Source organism: Oxyura jamaicensis, chromosome 1 (assembly GCF_011077185.1).
Source record: "Oxyura jamaicensis isolate SHBP4307 breed ruddy duck chromosome 1, BPBGC_Ojam_1.0, whole genome shotgun sequence".
NCBI classification, from domain to species: Eukaryota; Metazoa; Chordata; class Aves; order Anseriformes; family Anatidae; genus Oxyura; species Oxyura jamaicensis.
The window spans coordinates 123,357,427-123,373,077 of record NC_048893.1 but is presented as its reverse complement, the minus strand read 5'-3'; the positions used below and the strand labels follow the sequence as shown (position 1 = coordinate 123,373,077).

General features: G+C 41.2%; 1 protein-coding gene across 1 annotated transcript; it reads right to left on the bottom strand.

The window, feature by feature from the left end:
* Positions 1 to 4,824: 4,824 nt before the first annotated feature.
* On the bottom strand, positions 4,825 to 15,503 carry EIF1AX (eukaryotic translation initiation factor 1A X-linked). The gene is made up of 7 exons (XM_035320907.1): positions 15,392 to 15,503; positions 14,269 to 14,352; positions 12,431 to 12,534; positions 10,863 to 10,913; positions 9,833 to 9,914; positions 9,633 to 9,724; positions 4,825 to 7,437 (listed from the first exon to the last, which is right to left on the bottom strand). Exons 1-7 carry the CDS (start codon positions 15,405 to 15,407, stop codon positions 7,432 to 7,434), a joined length of 435 nt encoding a protein of 144 aa, XP_035176798.1. The 5' UTR covers positions 15,408 to 15,503; the 3' UTR covers positions 4,825 to 7,431.
* Positions 15,504 to 15,651: the final 148 nt, after the last annotated feature.

The window sequence follows — 15,651 nt, the reverse complement described above, 5'->3', positions numbered from 1 at the left end:
AACATTCCAAGATACTGCAAGACATGCAGCATGTTTTACTTAGAGCCCTGTTACTTCAGATTCAAATGGGACTAAAGGGAAAGTGCAATCAAATGTAGTGGAGATGGGAGGTGGAACAAGAAACATTACTCAGTCTGCCACCTCTGGATTTCTGAAAGCAGAGGTTGGACATGCAGTTAACAAACAGTCCTTGCTCCTTTGAAATTTCTGGAATAAAACAGGAGATCAGCTAAACACCTTTACCTTGTATGCCTAAGATCAAGTTACACATGAATGCACTCCAGTTGAGGGAAGTATAGCTTTGGGAGAGAGAAAAAACAAAACTTGCTTAGATAGCTATTAGAAGGACCATTAAGTGTAACCGTATCATTAGGAAAACTGGTAACTGATGCTCCTACCAAGGTCACTCATGGTGTGTGGAGGTAAAAATCAAATGAATATTTTTAAAGGGAGGACACAGGAAGCTTAACAGTTAAGGCATATTAAGCTATTGGGAACAATGTTGTGTTGCCATGATGACCATGTTTCTTTTCATGATAAAGATACCTGGAAAAGTCCCTCATGAAATCTCAACGATGAACAGTGTGAGACAACCAGTCTGTAAAGTATGGATAGCAAAAAAATATGAACCAAAAGAAATGCATGCACAGAACAAGGATATAAAGAGTCTTATGAGTCTTCTGATCTGAATAACCAAACATTTGTGTATCAGGAGAACATGGCTTCTTCAAGTCTGTCCACTTCCCTCACAAGAGTTGGGCAGAAATAAGGCTTCGGTGAAGACTTTTTTCCCTGTTTTAGCATATTTAGACCTACAGAAAGCTGTAACAGGACACCTTTTGAAGAACACATATAGTCCCAAATGGGTGAGTGGTAGCACTGGGGGAGTGTTGGCAGAGCCTCCTAGTATGGATGTGGCATACAGGGACTGAAGACTGATGCTGCTGCTGACCCAGGACCATACAAAACGGAAGAGTGGCATTGTCAACTTTCATTACCAGCACAGCTCTCCCTGTAGGAAGATTTTGCTATGACACTTAACTAGGCCACCAGACATTGCGTGGGAAAGATTACGAGGTCAAGAACTTCGAGCCAGAAGAAAGAGATTTTCACAGGAAGATGAAAACAGATTTACTCAACCTTATTGTATAAAATGAAGAATATGACTGTAAAATAACATTTATATGCTACCATATGTATACCTGATTATAAAAGTTCAGAAAAAAAGTGAATGAAAATTCCTCTTGAAACATGCATAAAGATCATTTTGTAGGCTGAAAAACTAAAGATTAAGTCAGAAGATGTCAATCTATAGAAAATGATAAAAAATAATCATGCTTTCTTCTCAATCTAAATCAAGTTATTCGATACTTGGCACTCAAGCTGTTTCTCCTAAATGCTTCCCCATGCCCTAAATTAGACTCACATTTTCAATGTTTGTTTCTTTTCCCCTCGATTCTCTAACAATTGCATAGGTAAAGCTGCCTATAACACCTATATATTCAGTTACTGGCTATATTCTTGTCTTTCATAACTGCATATTATTTCCTGTATTATCATATGCTAAAACTACAGTTACTCTTGACTTTCACACGTTTACAGCAGTTTCAGTGAAAATACCGTTTTTCCTCTCACACATCAAGCCAACGTATCAGTAAAGCAACAGATTAGATCAAAACCTAAAGCAACGTTTTACGAAGCATGAGATCACTCTTCACAAAAAGCATGTCTAGCAAGATGATGGCATCAGTTCAAACTGGGGAGAGGAGGGAAAGAGAAGGAAGCAGTCTGTTGAGGTTTACAGCTTCGATACTGAGGAGCACCAGCTGTTCTTGTTACCCCTCTTCCCACTTTCCAGTTCTTTCATTAGTTGATAGTTGTATACTAATACACCCACACCAGCATTTGTTCCACTTACAGGTGGCATACTAACATTTTTAGTGAGCGTTGGATAATAGAAAAATGTTCTTTGCTGATAGGGTGGTCAAGCACTGGCACAGGTTCCCCAGGGAAGTAAGTGGTAATGGCATCCTATACTGTTCACATATTCAGGGTTGCCCCATCCCAGGTGCTGAATTTGCTTGTTAAATCTCACATAGTTGGTGATTGCTCAGCCCTCCAATTTGTCAAGATCTTTCTGCGAAGCTTCTCTACCTTCAAGGGAGTCAACAGCTCCTCCTAAGTTAGTGTCATCCACCAACTTACTTAGTATGAAGTCCTGCATCCAGGTCATTTATAAAAGCATTGATGGTTTTATATTTAGTTTTAGATTTATAAAAGCACTGATGCTTTGACTGCCCCTAAAATGGAGCCCTGGGGGGAACCCCACTAGTGACTGTCTGCCAGTCTGATGTAACCCCATTTATTGTAACATTGTGAGCCTGACCCATCAGCCAGTTGTTCACCCATCATGTTACGTATTTGTCTAGTTGTATGCTGGACATCTTGTCCAGGACACCATGAGAAAAAGCATCAAAAGCTTTGCTGAAATCCAAAAAGATTACATCAACTGGCCTCCCTTGGCCTAGCACTCTGCAGGGACTACACTTCCCTTCTTTGCAGATTTCATGCAGCAATCGTGAAGACTCCTGTCACCAGCTCAAGGGTTGTCACAAAGCTGAACCCTCTCTGGAGGAACAACGTGCAACCGAGGCAGGCCTGGGCGCCGCAGGGGAATCCTCGTGTCTCTGCTGATCTTCACTGCACCTACTACAAACGGGGGCAGCAGAATCCATTAAGCATTGCTGCCAGTGACAGGTTTGCATCCTTAGCCCATGCCTGTGTGCTTCAATCAGCTTGTTCTTTAGGAAGAAGGCAAACTACTTCAAGGGTCTGGAAGAAAAATATCTTAAGTGTTTCTGTTCCTGGCAGTAGTTATTACAGACACTAGGCACCTCGGAGTCCCCAAACCCCGTGACAGAAAATCCTAAGAAGTTGAAGCAATCTGGTCACTGCAACATGCCAAGTTTTTGTTTTTATTGTTGTTGATGGTTTTTGGGTAGCTCATCTGCTCCCTCCAGAGGCTGAACATGTAAGGGTATTTTGCCAATGATCATCTTCAAGCTGGAATAAATTTAACCAACCATAAAGAAGAATATGGCTAATATAGTATGAATGCTAATGACAACAGAAAAAGACTCCTAATAACATAACAGCCTAGAAACACAATTAACAGGCACTGGACTTGAGCTACCCACTTCTACAATCAGGAAGAGTGAATGTGTAAGAATATCCAGTAAAAGTATTTCAAAAAAAGGATTTACTGTTAGGCAAGTGATGCAGTAATAGGCCCCCTACCTGTTACTGCGTCTCTTTCAGCTTCTGATTAAATTTCCTCTTCTTGAGCTGACAGCCTGAATATAAACCAAATTGCTCTGCAACCGTCCTTTCTGTCTACACATTTAATAAAATTAAGAAAATCTAATCCATGGGATGGAAAATACAAAGTGCTAGAGGCAAGGCCTACCACAGCAGCACTGAAGAAAACGTGCAAACTACTAGAACCGTTGTTTGTTTTGACAACCTACACATGATATATGCAACTGAAAAGAAAAAAACCCTCTCAACTTGTCTGTATCTTAGCTATAAACGTTTTCAAGTATTGAAAGGAAAAGCCCCGAAAAATACAATTAGCATAATTAAAACATCTGGATCCCAAACGCAGCCCAGAAGCAAATAAGCACTTGAAAGGAGAAACAAATTTTTAGATGCTTCCAGCGGTACCCTGCTGTTAATAACTACTTCCTAGATAGAGTTTATGAAAGTACTCATTGTTTTCAGCTAGTTTCTCTATTTGGTTGAGACTGTGATTATAAAAGTTGATCTTCAACATTAAATTTGATGGGCAAGATATAGCACAAGCAACCTGAATTAGTCAATAGGAATGCTGACTCATGCTTGGCGTGATGAGCGTGTGTGTATCCTCCCTGGCATCCTCCCTGCTCATCTCTTCTCCCACCTTTCCCAAAGGGCATGAACATCTAGAGAAATAAATTAAGCTTCATTTTGCTTTGTGTCAGAATGAGAAAGCATTGCCAAAAACGACCTTCACCAAAGCTAGAGGCATCAACTTTAAAGGGACAAATGAAACTGCACTCAGACTACTCCATTATTTCAGACAATACTTTCCTCTTCCCACTGATCTTCCAAAAGGCTGTGCTTATTTTAATTTTCATGTCCTAATTTCTAATATTCACTCGTGGTGTTCACAGGCAAAAAACTAGGCTCGAGCTACTGAACCAGTAAGAGACTCAGGTCCCATGACATTCACGTTCAGTAATACCAAATGGTTATGGTTTAGGTTGACTGCTCTTGTTATTGAGCAAGCTTCAACAACCCATCTCACCCAAAAACAAGACTTACCTCACAGCCACAGGGAGAAGCAGTGGTTCACAACTTACATACCCCACAAGTCCAATCAGTTTGTCAGGAAGAACCTGGTTAGGAGCACTGCCAGGTACCACACTGAGCAAGCCGTCACCCTTAGTCATCAGCGTATTTTCGTTCATGGCCATAGTACGCAGTACCACGCAGGCACAGTCGCACATACAGCACACAGTCGTATGTTATATATAACCTATCAGTAGTAACAAGTAAATGGCACACAGACAAGCAATCATGGGTTACCACTTCCTTCTCCTTCTTTTGAGGAAGGAGAGTTTTTTTTTTTTTTTAAACCACGTATTTTTTAAAAACTTTGTGTCTGAACTATACCTGCAAAGAATTAGGGTGGAAAAGCATTAGGGCTGTCCAAAGAAGCATTCAGCTGCCACCATTATGAGGCATAGAGACAAAGAAGATAAAATCTGGAACAATGAACAAAAATCGTGTTTCAAAGTTTTAATCACAAAATGATCTCAAAGTGTGAAACATCCTGGAGAACACAAAGTTTACACTTCAGTAGCAGAAAATTCATCTTTGAATCTCTACTTTCAATGTTACACTACAGGTGAAAAGCCAGCATCAGTTCCCAATATTGAGTCTTATTAAAAAAATACTTTGAAAATACTGTTACAGATGGAGCACCTTTCGTGGTTTTAGTCAGTAACCCTGTAATCCTGCACCTGGCAACTACTGTTTTACCTCCTTCTTCACATGGAGACGCTGGAAAGGGAGCTACTTGTCAAAGCTGTTACCTCCCCCCCCCAAAAAAAAAAGAGACAGTATAAAGCTGCTCAGATTGCTCTGTGAAAGAAACTCTAGCTGAGAATGAGGGAATGTACTCAAAGACAATGCAGCCTAGCATGAAAACATCAACGACATGGTGTTGAGCCAGAGCACTAATAAATGGGAAATTTCCTTAAAATCTCTGAAGAGTTTTGGGTGAGCCAGATACAAGCCTGTGACTGACAAAGACTGGAACCAATTCTGCCAGGAACAGAATATCATCTTTGCTCCAGAGCTGAAGTATCTATTATACCAGAGATCTCCAGTACATTGAAAGGAGTTCCTTGCAACAGCAGTGTATTTATCTGTATTTCTCCTTAGCAGTGACCACGTACTTTACATTTTTCCCCTATGTATAATACTGGTTTTGGCAAGATAAATTCCATAGTATTTTTATCTTCAGTAGCATTCACTGTATTTTAATCATTAACCTTTCTGCTAGCACAACTGAACAGAAATCTTTTGCACTTGGACCTCAAGCCCAGTTGTGAAAGCTTTTAACCATTTTCAGAGCTGCTCAATAGGCTGAGGACACCAGTAAGCTATGGAACGGTTTATAAACCTTATCCTGAAACTTTACCATTTTTATGTTGATTCACAATTGAACTCCGTAGACATACAAAGACAGTAACCTTGTATACTTTAACATCAGGGAAGTAAGAATACTATGTCAATAGCATCTTTTCCCAATATTTAGCAAGTTTTTAAAATGAGCATTTAAAACCCACAAAACATTTGGCAAAACTACTCGATACTAAGAAATAGTCATCCCTAGAATAAGATCAGATCCAATAAAGGATAGAGATACTATGAAGAAGGAAAAACGTAAGAGAGAGGACATTAAAAGCTCTGGAAGTGCAAATCTAGCACAGAACTCCTTCTCAAAAATCATGTAAATCAATGAGGCCACTCCATATTTAAAGCCATTTTGCTTTTATCTATTGGGGGTAGTCACTTTACATCATACCAAAAAGACTGTATAACGAATACAAGTGTCAAGAATCAGATTTTTATGGCACAAAAGGAGGTTTTGCATTAATCTGCTTTCAGAGTTGTTAAATACATAATTGAAGACAAACTAAGGCTACCACAAAATAATATTTGCATGATGATGTTAGTCTTTATTCAGCTTTTTGACTGACTCCTCCAGTCCAAAGGTGGAGAAGAATCTTTCCATTAAGTTGTTCCAGTGATTCATCCTGGATGAAAAGATTCTCTTCCTACGTTTGACCCAAGTGTAATTTCTCATTTATATCATTATTCAAAGTTCACATAAACTTTCATGTTGTACCTTACACTGCATGGAGTTTAAGATTAAAATAAATCTCTACTCTTAACATAACCTTTTCTATAATGTAAAAATATTCTACATGTTTAACATATCAAGAATGTTAAGCATTCACTTTGGGGGAAAAACTGTTTTACGGATTTTTCAGTACAAACCCAACTGCTAATGTTTTGTATCGCGGTATCCCTGTTAAGTTGGGTGCCACCCAGTGTTCATCTTCTGCAACTACAGCTTAACTACTGTACGTGAAATACAGAAGAGCTATGCATACAAGACAGTTTTTAACAACTGCAAATTTGAGATGCTGCTTACTTTTCATTGTTACTTCCCTCTACCTTTCCACTGCGGCAAATTTACATTTTCGAAATGAGTGTTTTTAATTATCAAAATCAGTATAAAAATAGCAGCATGCTAGTAGACATGAAAAGCAGATTCACGCATTATGAATTTAAATGCAGCTTTCTGCCTTCCCTTTATATTATCAAAATCTTTTCGAAGTTAACATCAAGGCAAGGGGTATAAGGACAGACACTGCATAGTATGTTTTGATACTAATCTGAACTGGGTATTTAATCAAAATCCATGATAATTACAGGGTAAACAATTTTTATTTCAAAATACAAGATTAACTGCATTGTAGTGATGAAAGCAGAAGAGGGAAAATGCAGTCTTTTACAGCCCATGTCACTTTATCTCACTTACATCCAGAGGTAAAAGCTCTAATTGGTGAAGAGACAAAATATTTGTGGCAATTCATTTAGCCTTCGTGATAATCCAGCATTATCCATCTCTAAAGAAATATAAATACTTTAAAACAAACATTGAAAATAAATCCTTTTGATGTAACAAACTACATTCTTTACCGAGAATTTTCAGTCTTCTTAAAAGAAAGGGACTTCACCCAAAAAAATAATCAAAATATCAATGTAGAACAATCCTTGGAGGAAGAAAGTTGGAATGTAAACCTCTGTTCCAAATTAGATCTGAAAAATAAATTTAAAAAAATCATTTTCTTCACATGATTTTAAATTAATCAATTCTGTCTTTAAGCTATTTTTATAGTCAAAATGAGAAACTTCCTGAACTCACTACAATAATGTTTTTACGTCAGCTCTTATCTCATTTTCTCAATAAGTGAACATCCACTTTCCTCTCACGTCCCCGCCACCAATGTTATGATACTACAGTTATATAAGGGAGCAATTATGCCAATATGCTTACATATAAATGGTACAGACATAAATAAGTGCTCAATTCTCAAGAACAAAAGCCAAAACTGAGTTTAATGGCAAGGTCCCTAAGTACTGACTATCCAAACAAGTTTAATGGCCAAACAGTTTTCTAACCATTCTTCTGACATGAGCAGCCCAGGAATGGCTCCACCAAGTCTTTCACGTTAACTCTGACTTGCAAAGCCACACTTCATTCTAAGTGGACTGCAACTATCCTCAGAGATTACTCATATTTTGTTACTTACACTTGCTCCTCTCTTAAAGAATATTGTAATACTGCATAGCTGAATAAAGTTAAAAACAATCCCAGCTGCTCACATTATTATCCCACAAAAAGATCCATTTGGAAATTTTATTCTTGCAATATTCATACAGCAATTTAGCACTTTAAGTAGCTTTGTTATTAAAAGCATGCAGTATTAGAAAGCATTTCTAGCTAAACCTTCAGTAAGCTCAAACCCTGACAGATCTAAAGGGCAATTTTTGATGTCTGAAGAAAATTTATCAAGATTTTGGTACTTTGAAAATATATGAAAATTGAGAGCCTTGATGAGGTCAAAATAATACCAGCATTTAAAGAGAATTAGCCATATCACCAACTCAGAGGAACGACTAAAAAGATGAAGAGTTAAAGCATCAGGAGACAATTACAACAGTCTATCCAATTAAGTTAACTCACTGGCTCAGTAAGTTACTACTTATCCTCTGAGCCTGCTGACTGCGTACACATTCATCTCTCTACTGCAGAATAACGTACATCATCACAGAAAAGATTTCACAGCAGATTCTAATTTGAATTATAATAAATTTAGTACCGTAAGAATGTGCACGGTCAGTTACTATGGGTTAGTGATAAGCAGTAACACAGCTGAATGTGACAATCTGCAAATTCACGATTAGCTTTCATACGATTAAGGTGAAGCTTTTTACGATTTTATGGAATTCAAAGCATGCAACAGATTTAAGGTCTTAAAACAAAACAAAACAAAACACAAATCCCAACTGTTTCTGTACTTATTATTAGATGATGAGATTTTTAAAGCTACAGAGGAACTAGGAAGTTGAAACCTACAAGGTTATGCAAGTCCTCAAAACATCTATGTTATCTGTGACCTATTCCAGCAATTGGTGTCCAATACAATTTGGGTCACCGTTGTCTATGGCTCATATTGGTTCATATGAACTGGCCAAATTTGCCCCACATGGCATGGGAACTGACCCACAGGTCTTTGTGCAGTGGTCTTTCCAGACTACTTTGCAGAAGATGCCAGGAAATCCTACTAGTCTTCTAAACCTTCCTGTATCATCTACTTTGCTGTCCAACAAGAGACCCTTGTAAGGAGCTTACACTTCAGAGAGCAGTACTTCGGGAGATGTTCCACTCCTTCAGTATCCAGCTACATCCAAATACCTAGCTGGTCAATTTTGTAATTGCAATTCCTCCCCCATGCGTACACACACACACACAATCACTCAAATGGACACTGCAACATAAATATGAGTCTTTGGGGTCAATCTACTTTGATTTTGAGCATCTTAAAGGAAACGAGAAGACTGCTCTTCATTCAAGTTTTAATAGTATGACACTAAGCATACATACATTGCACAGAGGTGAACTAGAAGAGGACTGTAGGACAGAAAAGAGAACGGAACTCTTTTCTGAAGCAGTAACAGGCTCAAAGAACTATAAGGATTGTCTATGGAGAGGCTTTATTCTGAAAAGAATTCCAGGAGCTGATGAAATGAAAGAACAGGTCCTCGAAGCAGTGCAAACTGAGAATGTGAATACACTGTTATAAAATTATTTTCAGAATAAAATTCTTGACAAGGTAAGCTATTCTGAACATTAATGTATTGTTCTAATTGTTCTAAAAAACACTGAAAAACAGCTTATTGCCAAAGATGACAAACACGTGATACAAACAAAACACATGTCTACTACTTACATCATCAATATCTTCATCATCATCTCCAATATCATCGAACTGGATTTCATCATCATCTCCGGGACCAAATGTGTCTGTTTCATTGATTTTAGCTAAAAAAAGCATTTAGAGAAGTTAAGGAATGAAATTATACTAAGTCAAGGCATACTGCATATTCTTGTCCAATATGAACTCTGAATTTAAACTGAGAAGATTCTTACCATGTTCTGGAAGCTCCCCATATGCTTTCAGACTTCTGGCTTCATCTGCATTGTACTTTAGAATAACATCAGCCTTGTTATCCTAAATAAAGATTTATTAGACTTTATTAGTCATCTACGAAGGAAAAAAAAACCTCCCTACTAACTACAGTTAACTAGTAACACCTATATTGTTTACGGAACAGCAATATCTTGTTCCTCTAGTTTCTTTAATTCTGAGGTTAAAAAAAAAGCTCATTTGTAGAATATCTTCATCTCTGCTCGGTGATATTTAATTTTGTCCTATTCTAAGTCACTTGAGAAGTTCAGTTCCATGCCTTTAAAATTAATCTTTCTTCAGAAAATACGCGTACTGAGGTGCATGGTGGTTGCTGCAAAAGTTTTAAGCAATGCAATATATGCAGTAAATACTGCACCTTAAATACTTTACAATTTTATAATGTACGTTTCAGAAGCAGAATCTATCTTGGACTAACTGATGACACAATACCGGAATTCATGAAAAAATATCTACCTAATGAAAGCTTGACAACTGTTTTCCATTAACCTGTATGCTAGGTAAAGATATATTACTCTGTTTCTGGAAGTTTAAGTAGAAACTAACCAGCAAGTAATTGGTCTCTTAAGGTAAAAAGCCTAAACACCAAGGATCCAAAATTCTGATTACCACAATAAAGAGTTTGGTGCTTGGCTCCATCTTCCTTATATCACAAGACCCAAGCATCAAACAGCTACACCTGGAAAAAAATAAAAGTTCAGGTGTGATGTCATTAAGGCCAGTGAGATGCCAACAAAGGCTCAGAGTGCAATTAAATTTGGAAGAACAAGTTGTACCAGGTATTTGTCATCTAGTCATGACAATCCTTCTGTAATACAAGGAAAATAAAAATCATGATTTAGAATAACTACACACAAATTCAAAAAAAAAATAAATTAGATGGCAATTTACTCAGGACACCTGCTGCAACTTAACATTAAATAAAGCGGCCTCTAAGTTATTTTTCAGTAGCTAATTACATAGAATTTTTACCTGGTAGTCTCGTAAGCCAACCAGTATGATATCTGATGTATTAATCCAAACCTGAAAGAGTAAGCATACGTTGCATTTATTTTATATATATACAGACACATGCACATGCACACACACTGAAAGACATGAAAATTACACTACAGTTACTGCTCCCACCTTCTAACCAATTAACTGGAAATATCCAATGCCATATTTTAACAGCAAAATCAAGCTTATAAAAACCTGTAGATATGTTAGTAATAGTTCCATAATTTGCTAAATAAGGTAAATCAAACTTCCTTGAAGGGCTTCTAGGCAGCACGGTGGTTATTAGGTCATAACTTTTGGGAGAAAACAGAAATACTGCACCAAGCCACCCCTCTGAACTGAGCTCCACAACAGCAAAAAAATAAAGAAAGAGCTGGTGAAGGGGGTGATGGGCAAGCACAGAGATGAACCCAAGGAAATTAATGGAGCTGCTTCCAGTAACTGACTACGCTCATCCGTCAAACCAGAGCCAGAAACCTGCAGAACAGGACACGTGGACATAAATGCACATGACAGTTCTAACCCACACTAGCTTGGTTTCTGCAGAAGGAGCCTATTTCAGTTACGACTTCCTTTTGACATGAGGAATGGTGAAGTGATGCTTTCCGTAGCGAGAAACTAATTCTGCTGTGCCTAGCTTTTATCTGTGAGCCTTCTTCATTACCTTCAAAGGTATTGCTGGCAGCTAGCGGGGCTCACACTGACACCAAGATACATGCATTCATGGGTCTCCAAAAACTAACAGGTAGAACACTCCAGAATGAACACTGCAACCAGCTATTTTTATTGAGACCAGAATCTGAGAAGAACTCTTCAGTACCATGCAATGCAAACGACAGAAAGTTGTAACATCTGAAAAGGGCAAGAGACGACACCTTCCAAAGATGGCAGAGTTATGACAGCAAATTTAACTTCCCTGAAGGTACGAAGTTTTGCAGATCAGCTCTGCATTTCATCTTCCTAAGAACGGATGAAGTGGACAATGAAGCGATGGCATTTGGGGTGCCTGCAGGAAGCTGGACATTTTTTCCCAATCCCCCTGCCAGAACTGTTCCCAGATAAGTCACCAGTGAGAAGATGACAATAAATAGTCAGTTCCTCCCTAGTTCAAACAATAGACTAAGAAGGGCATCAAAACATGATTCTTAAGGGTTTCAGGAAATAGCATACCAAAAAATAGCTTTGGACAACCCTTTTACACCTTTTATTTTCCTCTGCTGGATGTCACTCATATAAACAGAAGTTCTCCTGCTAAGCTAAGAACTGATCTAGTCTTAGATACCACATGCTGATTTCTGAAATGATTACCACGTTCCCAACCCCATCCCCTACTACACACCTCCCACCAGACCAGGCTGCCCAAAGCCCCATCCAGCCTGGCCTTGAACACCTCCAGGGATGGGGCATCCACAGCTTCTCTGGGCAGCCTGCTTCAGTTAGAAATACTAACTGTATTTTGTAAAGAGCTATACACAGATTTTTTTTACAATTGCTTATCATGCATAATGCCACTCTTTTCCGTAGCAATGCTCCTGAATTACCTTTTTTCTTAGTTTCCCTCTGATATGACATAACCTCTTCACACCATCAAAACATAATGCCTCCAGTCTTCCATTGCCTAACATCTTGATCACCTGGGCATATTCTGAAAGAGACAGGAAGTTTGAGTAAAGCTACAGAGCAAAGACAGCTTCATGAAACAAGTGGTAAGTTTTGTCCCTGTAACCAAAATCTGCTGTAACATTTTAGCAAACATCAACTCCTGAGAGGACAATTATTCAGCCACACAGGCTAATGGAATTTCCATATCGTTGTTGACGTTAATGTTTGCAAACACTGCTCCTTCTTGGTTGTATCCACACTTTTGTTTCCGCTACATGCTTACTGAAGATGATTCTTACAGTTACCAAGTCATGCTCAGACTTTAAGTTAATTATAGCGACCCAACTCCTGTCCTGACAAAATTATGTGTTATTACCGAGGGAAGACGAGGAAGTGGCACGTTCTGTCTATCCCACCAATACTCTGAATCCCTTCTACATAAAAAAAATGCTGTTTGCAAGGACAATTTCTGACCATGTCTGGCACCCCCATACTTAGAAGGCTTCAGCTGTGGAAGCTTCTCTCCAGCATCCCTCCCATCCTTGCCATCTCTCACATTTTTAATCTGCTTCCCTCATTCAGATGCAGAAATCACTACTGAAATACTCATAGTATTAAAGTTTGCAACATAACACATCACCACTTAACTGAAAGGAATATAGCTTGTGAGAATGATAACATTATCTGACCACCCACACTTGCCAAGAAAATGAATTTCTCAATTAGAAATTGAGAAATATTTCAATATTGATATTTCAATATTCTGTATTCTGTATTTCAATATTCTATCATCTTTCCACAGCACAAGCTAGACAGTGCAACAAGCCACATCACAATGTTAAAAAACGAGTGGGTTTCATTAAGCAGATTTTGCTTGAGAGTTGAAAAAGACTTCGAGTTTTACAGGCGCATCAAAATCAACCTGTTTTTACTTACGACTGTCCCAGAATTTCAGCAAAAGATTAAAAAAAATGCATTAAGATAGTGTTGCCTTTACAGCCATTTAAGGTCAGCACTCTGCCAGTATTTCTAACAAGCCTTAGTTTATGTGCTCTTAGTGCTCAGCTGATCACTAGGGAAGCACTCACGGATATGCAAGCCACTACAGGAGTGTGACACACAGGACAGGGTAAGCCAAAAGGCAGGTGATATCGCTGTCACCAGAAGGCAGAGGACAGGGGAACCCCAGTCATCACCTCCAGATGAATAACTCCTGTTGCTTGCTTTGCCTGAGCACGTCCAGGTCAGGACCTTCTGATAGTTCCCATTTTAATACCTGTTGGGCATCCCACCCCCAACCTGGCAGGGACAGCGGAAGAACGCCAAGGTTACTTTTCAGCCAGCAACTTCAGAGATATCAAAGAAGCACCCAGGAAACACTACAGCTGGTATAAAACAGGGAGCAGGACCACACATCCAAGGGATAGCCAGCAACTGCTGGAAAGAGCAGCTAGGCCAGGTGCTTACAGCCCCTCACGCAGAGCAACCCAAGGGATCCCCAGAGAACGTTTACATACATGCTGTATTACACATCAAATAATGTCAGGGAGGGGCAAGCTTCATTCTTACGTGGTGAAGCTATTTAACATTTCCCTTTTCCTAATGCCACCCTTCTACCCTCAACCTGTAATTTAGAATTCAAATCCAACCCCAGTAAGAATCCCTCTTTTTCTTCCAGAATAACTCTGTGTTTCTCAGACTTCCAGGTATTTTGTGTGTGTCACTTACATATCTGACTGAAAACAATGGCACTGACAAACTGTAGTTGAGAACTCACCTTGCCCATCTTCCTTGAACACCAGTTCTCTTTTTTCTGATTCATTCTCATTCTTACCTCGTCGTCTGTTTTTACCTCCTTTACCTACATTTTAAAAGTGGAGAAAAGAGCATGTGTTATTACCTGTGACGAGCCTGGGACACGAGTCCTGTGAGGAGCGGCTGAGGGAGCTGGGGTTGTTTAGTCTGGGGAGGCTCAGGGGAGACCTTATTGCTCCCTACAGCTACCTGAAAGGAAGCTGTGGGGAGCTGGGGGTCGGCCTCTTCTCACAGATAACTAGTGACAGGACATGAGGGAATGGCCTCAAGTTGCACCAGGGGAGGTTCAGGTAGGAAATGAGGAGACATTTCTTCTCAGAAAGAGCAGTCAGGCATTGGGACGGGTTGCCCAGGGAGGTGGTGGAGTCACCGTCCCTGGGGGTGTTCAAGGCAAGGTTGGACGTGGTGCTTGGGGACGTGGTTCAGGGGGTGACACTGGTGGTAGGGGGCTGGTTGGACCCGGTGATCTTGGATGAGTTTTGCAACCCTAATGATTCTATGGATACAGTAAGTGAAGTAATCAGACTTACGGGGATTTCTGTGCCTGTTTTCTACACGGCACCTCTGACTGTCCTATCCAGACCTGGCTGTTTTGCTCATTTCCCCGTTTCCACCTCCAACCTTTACCCGAGCAGCTCCCACACTCCCAGCAGCGCACAGCCCCACCATTTCAGCCTCCCGGGCCGCCGCCGCCGCCTTCACAGCGCTTTTTAGGACCCTCCCACCCCCAGACCCTCCCGACCCCCCCAGCGCAGAGCGGGGCACCCCGCCGGGGCCACCCTTCAACCCCCCCCCGCCTACACCCGGCGGGCCGCGGCCGGGCGCGGTGCAGCGGGCCCACACGTGGCAGCGGCCGGGCGGCCCCGCTCTCCCCGGGGGGCAGCGGAGGGGCTCGGCTCGGGGCTCGGCTCGGGGCAGGGCGGCCCCGGGCGGGCCGCGGGGCCCCCCCTCCACTCCCCTCCTCCCTCCCGCACCGGCGGGGCCGGCCCCGGGGGGAGGCCGCGGCCGGGCCCGGAGGCCGGAGGAACGCCGCAGGGCGACGGGGAGGGGAAGGAGGCGGGCGGCGGTGCCGGGGGGGGGCTCACCTTTGTTCTTGGGCATGGCGCCGGGCGCGGGGCGGCGGAGGGCGGCGGGTGGTCCTGCGGGCGGCTCCGCGAGCGGCGGCTGCGCGCGGGGTGGGCGGCGGGGACGGAAGGCGCGGGGCTGCTGCGGTCCGGCCCCGCTGTGCCCCCTGGCGGCGTGGAGGACCCGGAGCCGCGGTGCTGGGCAAGTGCTGCTGGTGGTGGACGTGCGCTGTGAGTGTGCGTGTGGGGGTGTGTGTGTGCTGGCTGTAGCTGGGATGTTA

Coding starts and splice junctions, on each gene's coding strand:
- EIF1AX (XM_035320907.1), bottom strand. Junction 10,914..12,430: donor GAGGGAAACTAAGAAAAAAG/GTAATTCAGGAG, acceptor TTACTCTTTCAG/GTTTGGATTAATACATCAGA. Junction 9,725..9,832: donor TGGGGAGCTTCCAGAACATG/GTAAGAATCTTC, acceptor TGCTTTTTTTAG/CTAAAATCAATGAAACAGAC.